This window comes from Kogia breviceps, chromosome 20 (genome assembly GCF_026419965.1).
Source record: "Kogia breviceps isolate mKogBre1 chromosome 20, mKogBre1 haplotype 1, whole genome shotgun sequence".
Taxonomy (NCBI): Eukaryota; Metazoa; Chordata; class Mammalia; order Artiodactyla; family Physeteridae; genus Kogia; species Kogia breviceps.
In genome coordinates, this window is record NC_081329.1 from 31,227,487 (window position 1) to 31,245,879 (window position 18,393).

Consider the following 18,393-nt stretch of genomic DNA (forward strand, 5'->3'; position numbering starts at 1 on the left):
AGGTGCTGCTCCTAATCCACCACCGTGGCCACAATAGTAGGTTCTATAGAGAATGCATATGCATGCCTATGTAACTGCCATTGTGCTAGAAAAGAATATGGTATAACATCACTTTTAAGAGCCTAAAGTGTACGTGCAAATAAATCATATGGTAGGAGACTTTCTGAGGAAAAGAACTTACCAGTCACTGTGGCAACTTGGCAGAGGGAGCTGACAATGTTTTGAGGTGTTGGTTTCAACATCACAGATGTCATATTCGAGTTGGGTCTTGTAGGGTGTGCAACAATATGCTAAGTGGAGAAATGCAGTGCCAGCTAAGCAAAGAAAACAGCATGAACAAAGGCCTTACAGCATTTAAAGGACTGGGAAATTCAGGAAATGGAAACTTGGGGAATGGCCTAGGAGTCAGTGTGGCTGTAATTTAGGCTATAGATTGGGGGGCAGAACACCAGGAGATTAGCCCACAAGGATAAGTTGGACCAGGTAGTCTGCTGGGGTAAGGCATTTGGACCTCACCATTTAGGCAATGTCTAGCTCCTGATAATTTTTAAACAAGGAAATGCTATGATCAAATTGTTATTTTAAGGGTATAAGGAGATCAACGTATAGGGCCAACTGAGAGAACCCCTCCAATTGTATTAGTCAGAATATGCTAGTTTGTGCTGCAATAATAAACAAACCCCAAACTTTAAAGGCTTAAAAAATGTTTATTTCTCTCTCTCACAAGACATGTCTCACATGAGTCAACAAGGGTCTTGCAACGTATAATCCCTCAATATTCTATCTTGTAGCTGCACCATCTGGATGGAACACAAGGCATCCATGTCTGCAAGGAAAGAGGGAATTAGTCTCACAGCCTTGCTTAACTTCTGGAGAGCTGGGATTGTTGATGAGCAAACAGAATACTTGGTGAGCCCTAACTGTCTCTGCCCCACCAGGAGAAAAGGAATTTTAAAACTACCCAAATAGAGCACCACAAGAACCATTGGAAGGGCAGTGGTGAGGTTGGCTATAACACCTAGAACTTGCGGAGCTCCGCCGGGGCCAGCCAGCCATGGAAAAGTCAGTCCTGTATCCCATCCACATGTCTCTGCTCTTTAATCCATGCCTGCTCACAGATGGGTGTCTGCTAACCTCTACAGAGATAGTTGTGGGAAATTTAGAAGTAAGCTGATCAAGATTCTAGGTTATCAGGGCCGGGAGCACATGGTGTGTTTGGAGATCCAAGGCCAGGTGTGTGGATCCCATTGTACCCGTTTCCCTCTTTGCCCTTCTGTCTCATCTGTGAGGGAAGACAAACGAGGCAATCTCTGGATGAGAGAGTGAAAGAAGGGGACAAAAACAGAGGAGAAAGAACAAAATACTTATATTGGGGAAAAATAACATGTTAATAGTGGTTGTCTGGAGGTGGTGAGATTATGGGTCACCTTTTCTATCTCTGTTACCACCTTCCTTTTCTGTATTTCACATTTTAGGCAACTTTAAATGTTTTCATCATTTAAAGGTAATTTGATTTATTTAAAACACTATGTAGAAGTTTTACTGTTTATTCTGAGAATGGCTTGTGAGGTTGACACTCTCAGCCTTTTGATTTAATTATTTACACTATGCAAGTGAAGATTAGAAAAGATTAGCAAAGAACTTCTGCGAGTGGAGTAGTAGGTTTGATTAAGGATCTGAGGACAGTTTGGACCACTGCCTGGGAGGGGGGGTCTCCAGGGAGGGGATGGAGCCTGGCCTCGGTGCAGGGTTCGCAAGCCACTGACTGCGGTTCGGACAAGGCTGAACCTTCAGCAACAGGACCAGACTCTGCCCCACCGTGAACACATTTCTCAAGGCTGGGTCAACACCAAGCCCTGTATTGTCTGGAGAAACTCCTCTCCCCTCTGATCGTGACTGAATGATGGAAATAATTGGTTTTGATTGTTAAAAATTTTATATTGATATGGATATTTTTTAAAAATCCTTTGTAAAGATAAAAAGGATGTCAGTTATGTAATAATTAGCACTGTGACAGGAATTGGCAGCGTGGGGTAATAATAATTTGAACAGACGTAAAAATGAACACTGAACGGGTGAGAAGTTCGGGTCTTGTAACTTAGTTAATGCAATTTTTCCACATGTGAGTCACGCCAGGGTGGTGACTTGCGGTTCTGTCACTTGAACATTCTTTCCCTCTGCATCACTGGAGAGGTTATGCAGTCGTTCTGATCTTCCAGCTGTTTCTAATCAAATTCAATGAAAACTTGGAAACAGGCTCTGAATGAACCCACACCATCTCCAGACAGGTCTTGCTTCAAGGAGCCCTGGGGGAGTGGAATCTTCTTACCACCTGTTTATACACATTTATTTCATTCCTGATGCAGAGCAAAACATACTAAGAGCCTTTAGCTAACCGAAGATCTGTTCTAATCGCTGTCCAGCCCCCTGTCCTTTGCAGGTCCCGCTAGAGGGACTGTGTACAAGCCTGTTTGAAGCAGCCCAATCAAATATGATAACTGAGGCGTCAGAAGACACAGGCAGAGCCTAAATGTAGCTCAAACACCACGGTTAGGAAACATGCCCATTAGGAAAACTGCACCACAGCCTCACCTTTGACAATAGATGCAAACATCTCAAATAGAATGCTAGCAAAACTTCTTCTATAATATAATAAAAAATAAAACAATTATGTTCCATGGAAATCGGTACAGCATAAGTGTAACTGGTAAGAGTACAGGAGAACTGGTGTCCAATTCCAGCTCCATTCACCAAGTACCTCTGCACAAGCAACTTCCCCTCTCTAAATATCAGTTTTACCATCTGCATATTGGGAGTGTACTTCTCTCACTGCATCCTTGAGTGCCTGGCTTATAAGTGTGGAGACAGAAGGAAGGGAGATTCTCACAGCCAGTGAAGGACAGAACCACCATTCAGCTTCACCTTCACTGGACTCAGAACCTGGGCTCTTAACCTCGAAGCTGTAAGGGGGCCAGGAAGCAGATATACAAAAATATATAGGGCTGCTTTTCCGAACTAGGATAGAAAGAACTTTTTAGTAATAGAAACAAATGAAGAAAACATAAGGTGATTTAACAACGTGAATTTTTTAAACTTTTAAATATAAAACATACTTTTTTAAAATGCAGGAGGTTAATAACAAACTGAGCAAAACATTCACAACATATATTGGTTAATATTCTAAGAATATTAAGAAGTGTTTAAAAAGATGAATATCAATTTTAAAAGAGACAAAATATGTCCACTGAAAATTCACAAAATAAGAAATACAACTGGGCAATAAAGAGAAAAATACTCTAAGACGGAAAGACTCTCCAGAATAGTTCCTAGGTTGAGAGAATGTCTGCGTTCCAAAAGTCCTTCTTCGGTCCCGTTTGTCCGCAGGCTCCCAGCTTGTGGCGAGCTGGGGATGTGAGGCCTTTCAGCAGGACACAGCGGGCTCCTGAGGTCCTGCCTTTCACTTTCCCCGTGTTGACTGTTCGGGGCTGCTCTGCTGAGGCTTGAATCTGGATCATAGTCATTCAGCTGGTGAGCGAGGCTGCCTGATGCTAACATCCCGGCGTTCTCATAAAGCAGTAAAAACTGTTTCTTTATGCAGAGGGATCAAGAAAGAAAGCAAGCAGCATGGTAATGCAAGTGAAGTCAAAGTGTGCAGGTTTTAGGAAGTTTTGGTTCTTGGTCAGAAGAAGAAGAAATCTTGAGTATAAAGCCTACCATTGTGCAGCAGCTAATACGATATTCACAAGCAGATATTCTAGAGGCGTCTGGACTTATCCCTTTAGCACGGTAAGGGGTCTGTTGCACTGCCCTTCCCTGAATGCATGTTCCTTCAGCATTCTGTGCCTTCTCTTTTCCTGTTTCCACCCGCCTTGCTTCCCTTCCCCACCTCAAGGCCAAGCCCAGGGCACGTCCTCTAAGAAGCCCGCTCTGCAGCAGGCAGGGTGGGCCGTGTCTTCTCCGTGCGCTTGTCACCCTTTGCATCTGCATAGCGTAACGGGAGGCTGACAGCCTGGACTTGGGATCCGGAGTGTCTGCGCTCCGTCCCAGCCCCACCACTGATCAGCTGTGTGATCTTGACCCTGTTGCTTCCCCTTGGTGTCTCTTTGTGTATTTTTACCCGCAAAATGAGGGTAAAAATAGCACCACCTCATGGGAATGTCTAACTAAGCCTTAAAGGAGTTAGCGGATGCTCAGCGCTGGGGCGGGGTCTGACGTGGCAGCAAGCACGGTGCTGTCACGCTCCCCCAAAACTTCCCACGCCGCATCGTGGTTACCTGTTTACATGCAGTGCACGGTTCAAAACCAAAGACTGCCATAGCTCAGTAAGGCAGATAAGGTGTAGTTTCTTTCATTTGGTTATAGATTTTCCTGGACTTCCTCACGAGCTGGGCACCTCTACCCCGCCTGCTCTGGGAGAGGAAGCTTTGTAGACTGAGTGTGATCCAGTAATTTAAACAGACCATTGATAATGCTGTTTGGGGTGTAGCTGCTTAGACTCTGACCTAAAGGTCTCCAAACCCCATCCAGCTCCTCTGGGAGAGAGGGGGACGTCCTGCCTCTGATGGGAGAGTTCAGGGGCCTCCGATCCAGGCCATAACTCTCTGTTATCCCAGCTGATAGGGGCTCTCCCTCATGCCCTGGGGGGCTGCTCCCACTAACCTCACTGTCTTTCAGCTCAGGAACGCCTAGTGCCTCTTCCCATGACTGAGCCCCACCAGCCGTGGATTTTCCAAACTTCTGTTCCGTCTCCCATCCTGTCCCCTGTTCCAGGGTCTACCCCCAGCTCTTCTGCTGTGAGCTTGCTCTCAACTCACCATCCCCCCACGGGAGACGGGAGGGAAGCTTAGCTTCCCAAACTAGACACCCTCCCTGCCCTTTGGTCAATGCTGGGACGGAGACACCGAACCCCTCCTGCCCCCGATTCAGGTTTCCACGTTCTATCAAACACACGGCTGCCTCTGTTGGCCGTGTCGTCCCCGCCCCGACTACCTTTGGGAGGAGAAAGGGGGCTGCCCTCGATTCTTCCCGAGGGGCTGTCAACCACCCCCATGTGGGCTCTGGGCTGGGCAGCGAGCCAGGCACTAATACAGCTTCATTCCCTTCGTGTCATATCAAGACTGTCTTGTAACCAAAAAATCTTCCTTTGAATGTCAGAATTTAAATGCTAATATTTTCTTTTCCCTTTGACATTCGTGTGGCAAGAGCTTAACTCCCCTCAAGGCAGAGGAAGAAAGTAGGTTAAATACAGTAAACTCCAACCCCACCCCACCCCCGATTCCAAACTTCCGCCCCGAACTTTGAGTTGGTCTCCAAGTTTGCCCTCGAGCTCTAGAGACAGACTTTGTCCAGTCCTTTGGGCTGGGCTCTGTCTAGATTCAAATCCTGACCCTGCCGCTTACCCTGAGACCTTAGACAAGTTACCTATCCTGTCTGTGTCTGTATTTCCATCTGTAAGAATATTACCTTGTGAGGTTATTGTGAAGGTTAATTGACTCATGGGAAGTTTTCAGGACGGTGTCTGGCACATAATAAGTACTCACAAAAATTGTGCTTGAGTACAAACTACCAATACTGTTACCTGCCCCCCCGAACTCAACTCTACCTTTGAATCTGCCAATAAAGCTCCATGGGAATAAAAGGACTAGGCAGTGGTTTGCACTGAGCAGTCTCTGCTGAAATATTGCTTCTCTTCCGGATGGAAAAGCCCGCTAACTCTCTCTTCTCTGAGTGACCCACAGTCACTTGTAATCTACCGGGCAGAGTTAACTGATGATCTAAGAGGGAAGTCTGCAGAAGATGACGTGGTTCTTCCGGCATTAACACCCCCTTTGTGTGTGTGTCACTCTATAAAGATAAATTCTGAGTCAACCCGTAGGAAGATGAAGAAAATTAGCTCCAATGGACTTTGAACAAAACATATGTCATTAGGAGAAAAATATTTTTGATCCTAAAGGATTCAGTCGTCAAGCTACGAATCTAAAAGTTTCATGAAAAAAAAAAAAAAAAAAGTGGAATCAAAGAGGGGCAGCTGGAAAGGGCCTAAAGATTATCTAGAGGCCCATGGGTTTCCAGGATGAGGAAATGAGCTCCAGAGGTAGGAAGGGACTTGCCCGAGCCTCAGGGGAATTCCTGGTGGAGCCAGGAGTCGCCCCAGGGCCACCCCAGTGCTCCTCACTGGTGTTGCTGGAGGTGCCAAAATCAGTTGCAGGAGATTGTACTGAAACCTTCTGGAAACCTAGAGATTATCCTAAAATTGACTGAAAGAAACTGGAGACTGTATCTTCCTATTATTTTGACTTCATAAAAATGTACTGAAGTAAAAGTTAAAATCCAGACTGTCAAAAACGCCGGTGCAATTTCCACCATGGTTTTGAGTCTTTCAGCGTGTGTGTGGTCTGTTTTAGTACATTGTGTTAAAGGTACATTCAGGTTTTCTTTATTACAAATGTACTTAAAAACAAACAAAAAAAGTGGAGTGTGTGGGTAGAGATGTTTTAATAGAAACATTTGGGAGGAACTTCCTCATTTCCAAAGCATGCCTTCAATGTAGCAAAAAGCAAGGGTGTTGGTTTTTCTTTGGGGTTTGATGTTTCTTCTTGGCTCTTGGTCACAGCACAATATATGGAAAACTCGTCAGACTTTATTTTAGCAAATGGAATAAAATGGGACGGTTACTTAAAGACATCTAGGCAAGAACCCAAGCATCTGGCTCTCTGAGATGATGGCCTCATTTGGAAGAGCTGCTCTCTTCCCGTGTGCAGTGTGTGACATTCAGGGGCACAGAAACCTAACTGCCTATATTTTCCCATAATTAAAACTCAAGTCTACCTAAGCCCCCATCCTTCCTGAATCTAGAAAATCTAGTCAGTTTCAACTAAAACTATCACCGCAGGGCTCTCTCAGTCACTTTATGATTTCCCTGACCCCTCCTCCTGCTCTGAAGGGCGACATCAGCCCCAGAGGCTTGTCTACATTGTAGCCAGGGCAGAGGGCGCCTGTGGGGAAAGCAGGAGCTCTCCAGCTGTCCTCTGTCTACAGTGGCACCCCGTGGGAACAATCTATATACTATTGGGGTTTCATTTCCTAAAATAACTGATTATGGAAATGTCACCTCTTTAAAGAAGTTCTGTGACTCCTCTGAGTCAGAAGTAATCTCTTTCTGCTCTACAGCTCTTACATTTTATATTTCTTGTGTCACTCACCACATATTTTGTATTTTATTTGTGTCTTTTCCTATTTTACCTTCTAGATGGAAAGGTGCCTGAGAATAGAAGAGATTGTCTTATTCCTTAAAGAAATACCATGAAATCTAATGCATGGCAGTGCTCCAAATATGTTTTCTGAATGAATAAAGTGATGGTTGTATCAGTCAGCTTTCACTGTGATAATGCTGCGTAAGGAAAATGTCAGCAGCTTGCAGCACCTATTTCTCCCTTGCAGTCATGGGCAGTCGGGTAGCTTCCATTCTGCCCCATGTCCTCCATCTGGGACTCATGCTGTGGGAGACACTATCTTGTATGCTCACTTCCCACAGTGGTAGTTATCAGAGGGCTGGTGGGAATTCTCTCAATGTGTTTTCCAGCATCCACTTGGGATAAGCAGGAGCCACTGCTTCCCTCACTCAATTAGCCAAAGCGACCCACCCAGCCAAGCCCAATTTCCCTGGGAAATGCACTTCTCCTGGCGTGGGGGAGGGGTGAGGTAGGACAGACTTGGAGGTGAGAGGGAATATCTGCTGAAACATAATGTAACCCACCACAAAGACATGAGGAATATAGAATGGAAAAGAAGCAGATCCATAGGGGATATTCCTGCTGCAGCAAAGGTACTACTGAGCCAAGCAACATCCCTGAAAAGGCTTTTTCACATTAATTTCCCATCCTTGTAAATTTTCTGATTGAGCAGTTGGCATACATATATAGTTCTAGCCTGCATGAAAATATACACCGAGGAACTAAAACCTCAGCTGTAGAATGACATGCAGACTTTCCCAGGAGACTAAGATTCAATAGTTCCTTTTCTCCTTGCAGAAGAAATGGATAGGGCAGTCTTAATGGAATGAAGTCCATTAAAATTTTTTAATATCTTTATTGAATATAATTCACATGCCATAAAATCCACCCATTTAAAGTGTACAATTCAATTCAATGACTTTAACATATTGAAAGAACTGTGCCAGCATCATCACTGTCTAAATTTAGAACATTTCTGTCACCTCAGAAAGAAACCCTGTACCCATTAACAGTCTCTCCCTATAAACCATCCCCCAACCCGAGGCAACCACTAATCCACTTTCTGTCTCATTAGATTTGCTCATTCTGGACATTTCCTAGAAATGGAATTGTATGATATGTTGTCTTTTGCGACTGCCTTCTTTCACCTAGCATATGTTTTCAAGGCTCACGGGTGCTGTAGCATGTATCAGTACTTCATAATTTTTTTGTGGCTGAATAATATTACTTTGTATGGATGGACCACATGTTGCTTATCCATTCATTGGATGATGGATATTTAGGTTGTTTTCACTTTGGGATTACTATGAACATTGTGTATAGGTTTTTGTGTAGACATACACTTTCATTTCTCTTTTTTAAAAAAACATTTTTAAAGTCTTTTTTGAATTTGCTACAATATTGCTACTGTTTTATGTTTTGGTTTTTTGGTGGAGAGGCATGTGGGATCCTAGCTCACCGACCAGGAATCAAATCCCCACCCCCTGCATTGCAAGACCAAGTCCCAGCCACTGGACCACCAGGGAAGTCCCTCATGTCTCTTGATTATAGACCGAGGAGGGGATTGCTGGGTCGTGTGGTAGCCCTATGTTTAACCGTTTGACGAACTGCAAACTGTTTTCCTGAACAGCTGCACCATTTTACGTTTTCGTCAGCAATGTACAAGGCTCCCAATTTCTCCCATCCTCACTGACATTTGTAATTATCTTTCTTGATCCCAGCACCCTTAATGGTTTTGATTTGCATTTTCTTAATGGCTAATGGTTTTGAGCATCTTTATTGGCCATTTGTATATCTCCTTTGGAGAAATATCTATTCAAAGACTGCTCATGTTTAATTAGGTTGTTTATTTCTTTATTATTGAGCTCCAAGAGTTCTTTGTATATTCTTGACACCTGTCCCTCATCAGATAAGGGATTTGCAATTATTTTCTCCCATTCTCTGGGTCGTTTATTAACCTTCTTGTTGGTTTAACGGAATGAAGCCCTTTTGCCTGAACTCTTAAGCTTCTTTTGTGCCAGCACCTCTGTGCCTCCTTAACTGGACTTCAAGGCCGCCAGAGCCTTTCGGCTTAAAGTAGAAGCATCACTGCTAGCTCTCCTCAGGGTCATATCACCATCAGAATTTGCTTTCTGATGTGTTAAGAAATTATTTAACTCTCTCCATCCAGTCCCAGATAGTCTTACTGGGGACAGCACAGTGCACGTCGCCTGGACTTTATTTATTTATTTATTTAAATTTTGATGAGGTCCAATTTATTTTTTTATTTTTTGGCCACTCTGCGCGGCATGTGGGATCTTAATTCCCTGACCAGGGATCGAACCCGTGCCCCCTGCCTTGGAAGTGCAGAGTCTTAAACACTGGACCACCAGGGAAGTCCCCAAAGCAGGGGGTTTTGTTTGTTTGTTTGTTTGTTCGTTTGTTGCCTGGACTTTAAATCCAGTTCCTCCCTTGGAGTAGTTCCCAGGTACCCGAGAAATTGTCATCAATCCCAATAAATGGGGCTTCCCTGGTGGCGCAGGGGTTGAGAATCCGCCTGCCGATGCAGGGGACACGGGTTCGTGCCCCGGTCTGGGAGGATCCCACATGCCGCGGAGCGGCTGGGCCCGTGAGCCATGGCCGCCGAGCCTGCGCGTCCGGAGCCTGTGCTCCGCAACGGGAGAGGCCACAACAGTGAGGCCCGCATACCACAAAAAAAAAAAAAAAAAAAAAAAAAAAAAAAAAAAATCCCAATAAATGTTCCAGGACCTTACCTGCGTGTTCTCAGTGCTCCTGATCTACAATCTAGAGAGGAGATGACCTAATTGAAAAAACTAAACCTATAAATCTCCAAGCAGGAATGTGCCTTTGTAAACCTGAACTCTCCTGGGAGCCCTTTGTTTCCGACATGCAAGAAGGCTTTGGTGTGCAAAGCCTGCTTTTAGTGTCAAGCAGGCTTTTCAATCAGCAAACTGTTAGTGCACACAGAGCTTTTATAGGTCAGGTGTTCTTCAATTCTCTGATAAACTGACCTGTAGCACAGAGGATGGAGGCGCCAGTTATGGGGCTCTCGGAGCTGTCCATCTGCTGGCGGATTCATGGGTGTCAGTTTCACCACCCTTTCTTCCCTATTTCCTTTTTTAATATGTAGAAACTTATTTAAAAACCTGAAGTTGTATGCGAGTAGCCAGACTCCATGGATGACGGCAGTGCTTAACTGCCTTAGGTAGGGTTTCCCGGATCATGTCCGGAGACAGAGACAGCGCTGGAAGGGAGGCTTGTAGGGAGTCTCTCCGGGGCCACTCCCGAGAGCTGTGGTCCAGTGAAACCACAGAAGAGTGAGGCACGCAGGCTCATGCTGTATCCTCAGGGCTGAGTTATGCTGAAGCTGAACCCCAGTGATAGGACTAGGGTCAAGAGGTGGGTGGGAGCAGGTCCTGACGGGACACGTGTCTTGTGGGTGGAGGTCTTTGCGCTGCCTGCAAGGCGGCGGTGAGGGGGCAGGAGGGCCGCTCTTTGCAGGGAGGGTGGCTTGCTTCTGCAGGCCCAGAGGCTTTGGAGAATTAGGAGTTTCAAGACTGAAGGGGGAGCTGAAACCATCCCAGAGGTCCTTGGCTGGACACGTCCCCTTCTTTGGTTCTGCTGTTCCGACAGTTAGGCCCTGAGCCCGGTGGTCATCTTTCTCTGCCTTCTCCCTCTGGGAGGTGAGACCCTCGTTGCTGTTGTAAGGAGGGCCTCTGGCTTCCACATCGACTCTCCATCACCGTAAATCGCTCGCAGGTTTTCGTGACGAGTGTCGACTTCGCCATAGTAATAGCTGTTGAATTCCACTGTCATCAGAGTCGCTGTTTCCTCCGAACTTTTCACACGTCTGGCACTTTACACCAGCGTTTCCTTCCACCCTCTCAACTGGTCACTGGCAAAAGTTTTAACGACTGGACCAGGCATTCGTTTCCCTGGGCAGCCATGACGAACTGGGTGGCTTAAACAACAGTCACGTGTTGCCCCCTGGTACCGGGGACCAGAAGTCTGAAATCAAGGAGTCAGCAGAGCAGGCTCCCTCTGAAGCCCCGAGGGGAGAACTCTCCTCGCCTCTTCCTGTTTCTTCCTGTTCCTGGCGTTCCTTGGCTGTGGCTACAAAGCTCCAGTCTCTGCCTCCATCTTCTAACACACCTTCTTCCCTATGTCTCTCTGTCTGTAGGTTTCCCCGCTTCCCCTTGGCAAGGATGCCATCATTGGATTTAAGGCCAATCCTAAATCTTATTTTGAAGTCCTTAGCTAATTACATCTGCAAAGACCCTCTTTCCAAGTAAGGTCCTATTCTGAGGTTCTGGGTGGACGTGAATCTCTGGGGACACTCGTCAACCCACCACCAAGAGCCGCTTTGTGGCAGGGGCTACTCGTGCTTGACTCAGCACCAGTGAGAGCTAAGTCAGGTAGCAAGTGAACCAGTTCCAAACCCCACGTTATTTTTGTCACCCCCGTCCTGGTACCAGTTTCACGGGGTGGGTTCTCCAGGAAGCAGACTGGGTGTTCACTGGGGGATGTGCTCAGTGCCTGCGGAAGGAGGAGGGTAGCCAAGCCTCCACAGCCTCGACCGCCCCCACCCAGGGAGCTTGGGAGTGAACATCACCTGTCCGAGCTGTCCTGGGTTGGGCCAGATGGTTGGCTGTTCATGCGCCCCCGTGTCAGTCACTGGGTGTGGGCTGCCCTGGGAAAGGCTCGAGCCTGAAGGAGGTAGCTCTTTGCAGCCGAGTAATTCGTGGACGGCTGGCAGCTGAGGGCCGTCTGCTGGGAGTACTCAGCAGCGGCAAGAAGTCCTTCCTTCAGGGAGGCCCAGAGGTGAGGGTAATGGGGTGAAGATGGAGTCAAGGCTCCCTGAGCACCCAGCTCACCAAACCCTGAGCCTTCTCCTCCCCTTGGGGGCCCCCAGCTGATGAGTCAGCCAGCCAACCTCAGTCAGAATAGTTCAGCAGCTGACAAGGTTGGATACACAGCAGGAAAACCTCTGTAGAGTCAGGAAATGCAGCAGCCATGACTCTACAACTTGGGAATTAACACCATTATTTTAGAGAAAAATGAACTGATTCAGGAAAAGTTCATGACCTCTCCCCAAGTCATCAGCTATGGAAGTGAAGATGAATTTTTGTTAATTTTTCTTTTTTACTCATTTTTTAAAACTATGCTTATTTATACGGAAGAATAACAAATGATCCAAATATTTAACAATGGGAGAATGGGTGAAATAAATCTGAGTGCAGTTATATAATGCTATATAGCTATAAAAAAACACATCTGAAAAAAATTTAATGACATGGAAATAAGTTAATGATAGAGTCTTAAGTGAGAAAGGCTAGTTAAAGCAGCGTATATAGTTTAATATTATTTTAGAAAAACAGGAAATAGACAAAATAATCTGAAAAGTTATTTATTGAACTATTAACGGTCATGAAATTATGAATGGATGATTTTATTTTCTACACTTGATGTTTTACTTTTTAAGAACAAAATTGGAAAATTATTTTAAAATAATCTTTCCAAGGATTGATTTGTGTGTGATTAATGAGGAATAAGTTACCGTTGTCACCTGGTACTACGATTGGAAGATCAAAAGCCCAGAATCTTAATGACAGAACTGAAGTCAAACACCCTTCCCGCAGTCCTCCCTCCTTATGTGGCCACTTGTCCCGATGTGGGGTTCAGAGGATGTGCTTCCCATTTTCCAAGGTGATGGATGCAGAGGCTGGCTCAAGCCAGGTTGAGTCTCAAGGCCACATTGTAAACCCTTTAAACCAGCTTGATTTTTACAGAAGTAGGATTCAAACTTGTGTTGACACCTGGAGTTTGGAGGTAAATGTAGGCGTTCTCGCCGCTGCGAAAGACGTTTTCTTCTTAGAAAAGAGGCAGGAAGCTTCTTATCACATAGGGAATGTCATATATGACTTGAAGACATTAGCCGTTGAAAATGTGTAATAAGTAGAAGGTCCAAAGTTTTCTCCCAACCCAAGTGAACCAGGTTTTCTCAAAAGCCTGACCTTTCGGGTGCGCGGCGGCGGCGGGGTGGCTGGGCCGGCGGCGGCGGCGGCGGCGGTACGAGGCGCGCGCTCGGGGGTCCCGGGCGCGAGGAGGAGGAGGATGTGGCGCGCGGAGGGGAAATGGCTGCCGGAAACAAGCCGGAAGAGCGTTTCCCAAAGTGTATTCTGCGGAACTAGCACCTACTGTGTTCTCAACACCGTGCCACCTATAGAAGATGATCATGGGAACAGCAAGAAGTGTCGTGTAAAAATCTTTTTACCGAAAAAGCTGCTTGAATGTCTGGCGAAATGTTCAAGTTGACCCAAAGAGAGGCACCGTTGGAACACGAATGAGAGATCATGATGCAGCCGTCCTTTTGGATTTCTTTTTAATAACGTGTGACCCTTCACCTTTGATCCCCTGACCTGCATTACCTTGGTAACCATTTCATTTTTTAATTTCATTTCATTTTTTGATTTTGGTGTACAAGCTGTAACATTTCATCTCTCAGAGTGTAACACGCTGATTTCCTCAAATAGAGATACCCCTTTGAGTGATAAATTTGCAAAATGCTGTCTTCATTTTCTGTATTAAAATTCATTTCAGTTTAAAAAAAAAAAAAAAAAAAAAAAAAGCCTGACCTTTGATTGGCTCTTTCTGAGAGATGCTTTATTGTTTCACTACCAGCAAGACACACCTTCGGGATGCTTTGTGCAAAAAGCATAATCCTGAAAAATTAGATATAGAATGTTAATTTTTATATTTTGAAAAGTTTAAAAAATACTTAAAAGTTCCAAGATTAATTTAGTAGGTGCCCAGTGGTCAATGTTAACAGCCAACTCTCAAGAGGAAAACAAAGCTCTGATTTGTAGGACTTGCTGATTTCTGTGAATTGGTGTGAATACTTCCAGCTATCACGGTGATATCTCTGAACGGGGAGCTGGAAGGATCTGCACACCATCTACCGTTCCCGGGGTGATCCAGCTGTAGCTCACCACTGAGCGGACCCAACAGCCATAATTAACAAATGTTAACAATTTTCGCATGACATCTTTTCACAAAAGAAATAAAACGTTGTGAATAATGTCGAAACCCTCCTTGTTTCTCTCCACAGATCCATCTTACCTTCCTTCCCCAGAGACAACCGTCTCAAGAATCTGGTATGTATTCTTCCAGATTACACTTTTGTACTTTTACCACAAATATACGTAGTCAAAGCAATACATCGTTATGCTCTGCCTACTCTGAATTTTGCCTAGTGCTATTATATTGTACATGTTCTTCAACTTCCTTTTCTCTTCAATATTATGTTTTTGAAATTTATTCATATTGATGCACGTAGAGGCAGTGCATCCATTTTAAGTGCTGATCGTGCTCAATTATGTGAAAATATCACAACTTATTTATCTATCCCCTTATTAATGGACTTTCAGGTTGCTTTCAATTTTGCTAATAAGAGTGATGTTGGGGGCTTCCCTGGTGGCGCAGTGGTTGAGAGTCCGCCTGCCGATGCAGGGGACACGGGTTCGTGCCCCGGTCCGGGAAGATCCCACGTGCCGCGGAGCGGCTGGGCCCGTGAGCCGTGGCCGCTGCGCCTGCGCGTCCAGAGCCTGTGCTCCGCAGCGGGAGAGGCCACAGCAGTGAGAGGCCCGCGTACCGCAAAAAAAAAAAAAAAAAAAAAATAGTGATGTTGGAAGCACCCTACAGACAGTCTCCGTATGCAAGTTTACTGTCTCTAGAAGTGAAGTGAAGTGAACAGACTGTAGGGAGCTCATTTTCCACTTCAGTAATATTGACAAATTGTTCTCCAAGTGGTTATACCAATTTACACTCCTGGCAGAACTATTTGCAGGTTTCTCATTTCCCATGGTCTTGCCAATTTTTAGTATCGTCAGACTTCTAAAATGTTGCCATCCTTAGGGCATGAGATGACATCTCATTTTAACCTGAATTTCCCAATTACTAGTTAGGATGAACATTGTATTAGTCAGGGTAAAGCTAAGCTGATGTAACAAAGAGGCCCCAGGTACTGCAGTTCTTCTCTCTTGCGTAACCACCTTGCGTTGGGCGGTCAGGCTGCTACTCAGGGATCCTTCCCTTTGTCACACTGCCATCCCTCAGGTCATCCTCCTCGTGCCCATGCTTGAAGTTGGGTAGTTGCCACACACTAGCTTTTGGAAAAAAAGAGCCTGTGCTCTGCAATGGGAGAGGCCACGACAGTGAGAGTCCCGCGTACCGCAACAAAAAGTTAATGATTCTGATTCTGGGGGACTAGCTTTCCTTCTCAAGCAGGTGTTTGTGTGGCTTCTGGGCCTCCTTTTCCATGACTCAGCTGGTAAAAGTTTTAGCCCGTTTTTATTTTGTCTGCTTTGTCTTATTGATTTATAGGAATTCCTTACATATTCTAGCTTGCCTATTTAATTTATACAATAAATCTGATCATTTAAACGCACCAGTGCACATACATCAATGAAGATATTTTAAAATAGTTTAGCATACATTTAAAGGAGCTTGTTATTTAAACAAGTCATATATTCCTTTGATAAATTAAGATTCTTTTTATAAAATGAATAATTACCATTTTAATGGCAAGGTCTTTAGGCTAATATAAGTTACTCAAAGTTAAAACTTAGGGAAAGTGGTTTCTTAGACCCAGTTGAACCTACTGAACCCACAGGAGAATCTGGCAACACCTAGGACACTGTGGTCAATTTCTTAACCACTCGGAGTTTCCATTTTCTCGACTGTAAGGATGATATTATTTGCTGTGCCTCCTATATGAGATTGTTATAAGAAAATGCCCCATAGGGTGCAAAGTTTACACCATTGTTAGGAATTAGAATTACGGATAGGACTTCAGTACATGCGTTGGATTTCATCTGAAGGTCCCTGAATCTAGTTTCTGGTTCCCCTTGACACTCTCTATGCACTGTCTACACCTTACTCCCTACTGCAGACCAGGGTGGTCCTTGGATTTGTGGGCTGTATGGTTGGAGCATCCATGTGAGAGTCAACGCCCCTGAGGGCAGCCTGGCAGCCTGGCTTTCCAGCCTGTTTTCAAGCAGTTCTCAGCTAAGCCTCTCGTTCAAGTGGGGCTGTGCAGTTTCTCTCACTGGTTCAGGCCAACCCAGCTTGTCATCCATTACCGCCCTCACGAGGGACGGTTCTCAGTTTCCCAGCATTTGCACCCAGCCTGGCACACACGCTCGGAGCCCATCCCGCTGGGTGAACAGTGCCTCCGCCTGACCCCCCAGCTCTTCTCCCTGTGTCTCTGCTCCAGCTCCACGCTACATGAGGGCCCTCAGGCTCTGCCAAGGGAGGGGGGGCGGCCAAAGAGGGAGAGTATGGAGGATGCCCTGGAATATGATTTTGCTTTATTCATGATAAACCAACTTTTAAAAGTTAGAAAGGAGAATTTTAACCATGTGTTGAAGAAATGAGTATGTAGTATTAAGTCTCGATCTTTCATTGCTGTGTTTGAATTTTGTTTTAAAAAGGAGAACAGTGGTGCGTTTGTGACAAAATGCAGGACATCTTTTTACCCCGTGCAGCCTAACCCTGCAGCTGTTAGGCAGGCCCAGCGGGGTGGGGGCTGTGAGCTGAGGTGGCCATGCAGCAGCCAAAGAAGGGATGAGCAGGGTGGGGGTCTCTGGCCTCCCTCCACCCGGGATGGGGTCAACACCCATTCATTTCCTAAGCGTTTGCTGAGCAGCTCCACATGCCAAGAGATGTCCCAGGTGCTGGGATGTAGCACAGGCTGGGCAGGTGACATCCTGCTCTCATGGAGCTTAAATTGTAAGGCCAGAGACAGATGAAGACACACATGATTAATGAAAATATGAAAGTGTCAGTTACTGGTAAGTGCTCTGGAAAGATTTTTAAAAGGGTGATGAGAAAGAGACTGAGGTCATCAGGGAAGGTCTTTTTGAAAAAGTGACATATGAGCGGAGATCTGCACGATAAGAAGGAACAACTCATGTAAAATTAGGTGGGAGAGCACACAGGGCAGAGGCTCAGCTGCTGCAAAGGATCAAGACTAGGATCAAGTTTAACAGGTCCCCGTGGGATGAGGAGGAAGGCCAGTGGGCCTGCAGTGAGGGCAGAGGGTAAGGAGGTGTGTGTACAGAGGGGGCTGGGGCCAAACCATGCAGAGCTGTCGGGGAGGGCCTGAATCACAAGTCCAGAAGTTTAGTTCAGAATGGGATCCACCTTGGGGGGCTCCTGGGGCCATGAGGAAGCCGTGGTTCTCAGAATCAGGGAGTTGGCTCAAGGACCAGCCTTTGGGGGTCAAGGACAGACACTGGGAAGATAGGAGCTCTTACAGCAAATGGTACCTGCCCTGGAGGAAGGGACTAGCAGGTACTGGGTGAGTTGGTGATGGTCTCATGTGGCCAAAGGGAACCCCCAGGACAAGGCAGGACAGACAGACTCCCCCTGGGTGAGGACTGAGGAGGACCCCGTGGCTCTCACCTCCACGAGCATCACAGAAGCATCAGCTCTGCCCCTTGTAGCCTGCACCACAGGCCCAGGGCCGGGAACCAGCTCCAGAGCCCGCTTGCTTGAGTACAGAGCTCCAAGTGGACCGCAAGCATCCTCACCTGGGCCAAGCCTGATGCTGGCAGGTCACTTTGGCAGGGAGGTGGCAGCTATACAGTGCTGGGCAAACTGGGAGAGACCGCCAAGATGGAAAGCATATTGCTTCTGAAGAGTCGGGATCAAATTCAGTGTTCTACACCTTTGGATTGAGGCACAGACCAAGCCAAGACTTTCACATCCTTTGACGTTGTAGACCAACAACCTGGTGAAGGTGGTTGTTCATTTTCAGATTTGATTTTGCATCTCACCTGGTGAAGAAGCGCAGGTGGATGTTCACCTTAAGATCTGATTATGCATCTCACCTGGTGAAGGGGTGCACGGGTGGATTTGGTCACGCATCTCACAAGCAGATGCCCTGCATTAGGTCAGGAACAAACTGAGGCTTTGCGTGCTAACACCCCAGGATTCCAGAACGTGTCTATTTCTGTTTTTTTTTTTTTTTTTTTTTTTTTTTTGCGGTATGCGGGCCTCTCACTGTTGTGGCCTCTCCCGTTGCGGAGCACAGGCTCCGGACACGCAGGCCTAGCGGCCATGGCTCACGGGCTTAGTTGCTCCGCGGCATGTGGGATCT

At 46.0% G+C, this 18,393-nt stretch overlaps 1 protein-coding gene and 1 pseudogene across 2 annotated transcripts in view; both read left to right on the top strand.

The window, feature by feature from the left end:
- PSD3 (pleckstrin and Sec7 domain containing 3) overlaps positions 1-18,393 on the top strand; it is a 647,135-nt gene that overhangs the window by 22,667 nt on the left and 606,075 nt on the right. The window contains exons 2-3 of one of the 2 annotated variants that reach the window (XM_067022673.1): positions 792-909; positions 14,341-14,386. In XM_067022673.1, coding sequence (XP_066878774.1) covers positions 792-909; positions 14,341-14,386 — 164 coding nt within the window. The remainder of the gene's footprint in view (positions 1-791; positions 910-14,340; positions 14,387-18,393) is intronic. The other variant, XM_059049100.2, reaches the window with a different exon arrangement.
- On the top strand, positions 13,296-13,769 carry LOC131747347 (calmodulin-binding transcription activator 1 pseudogene; annotated as a pseudogene).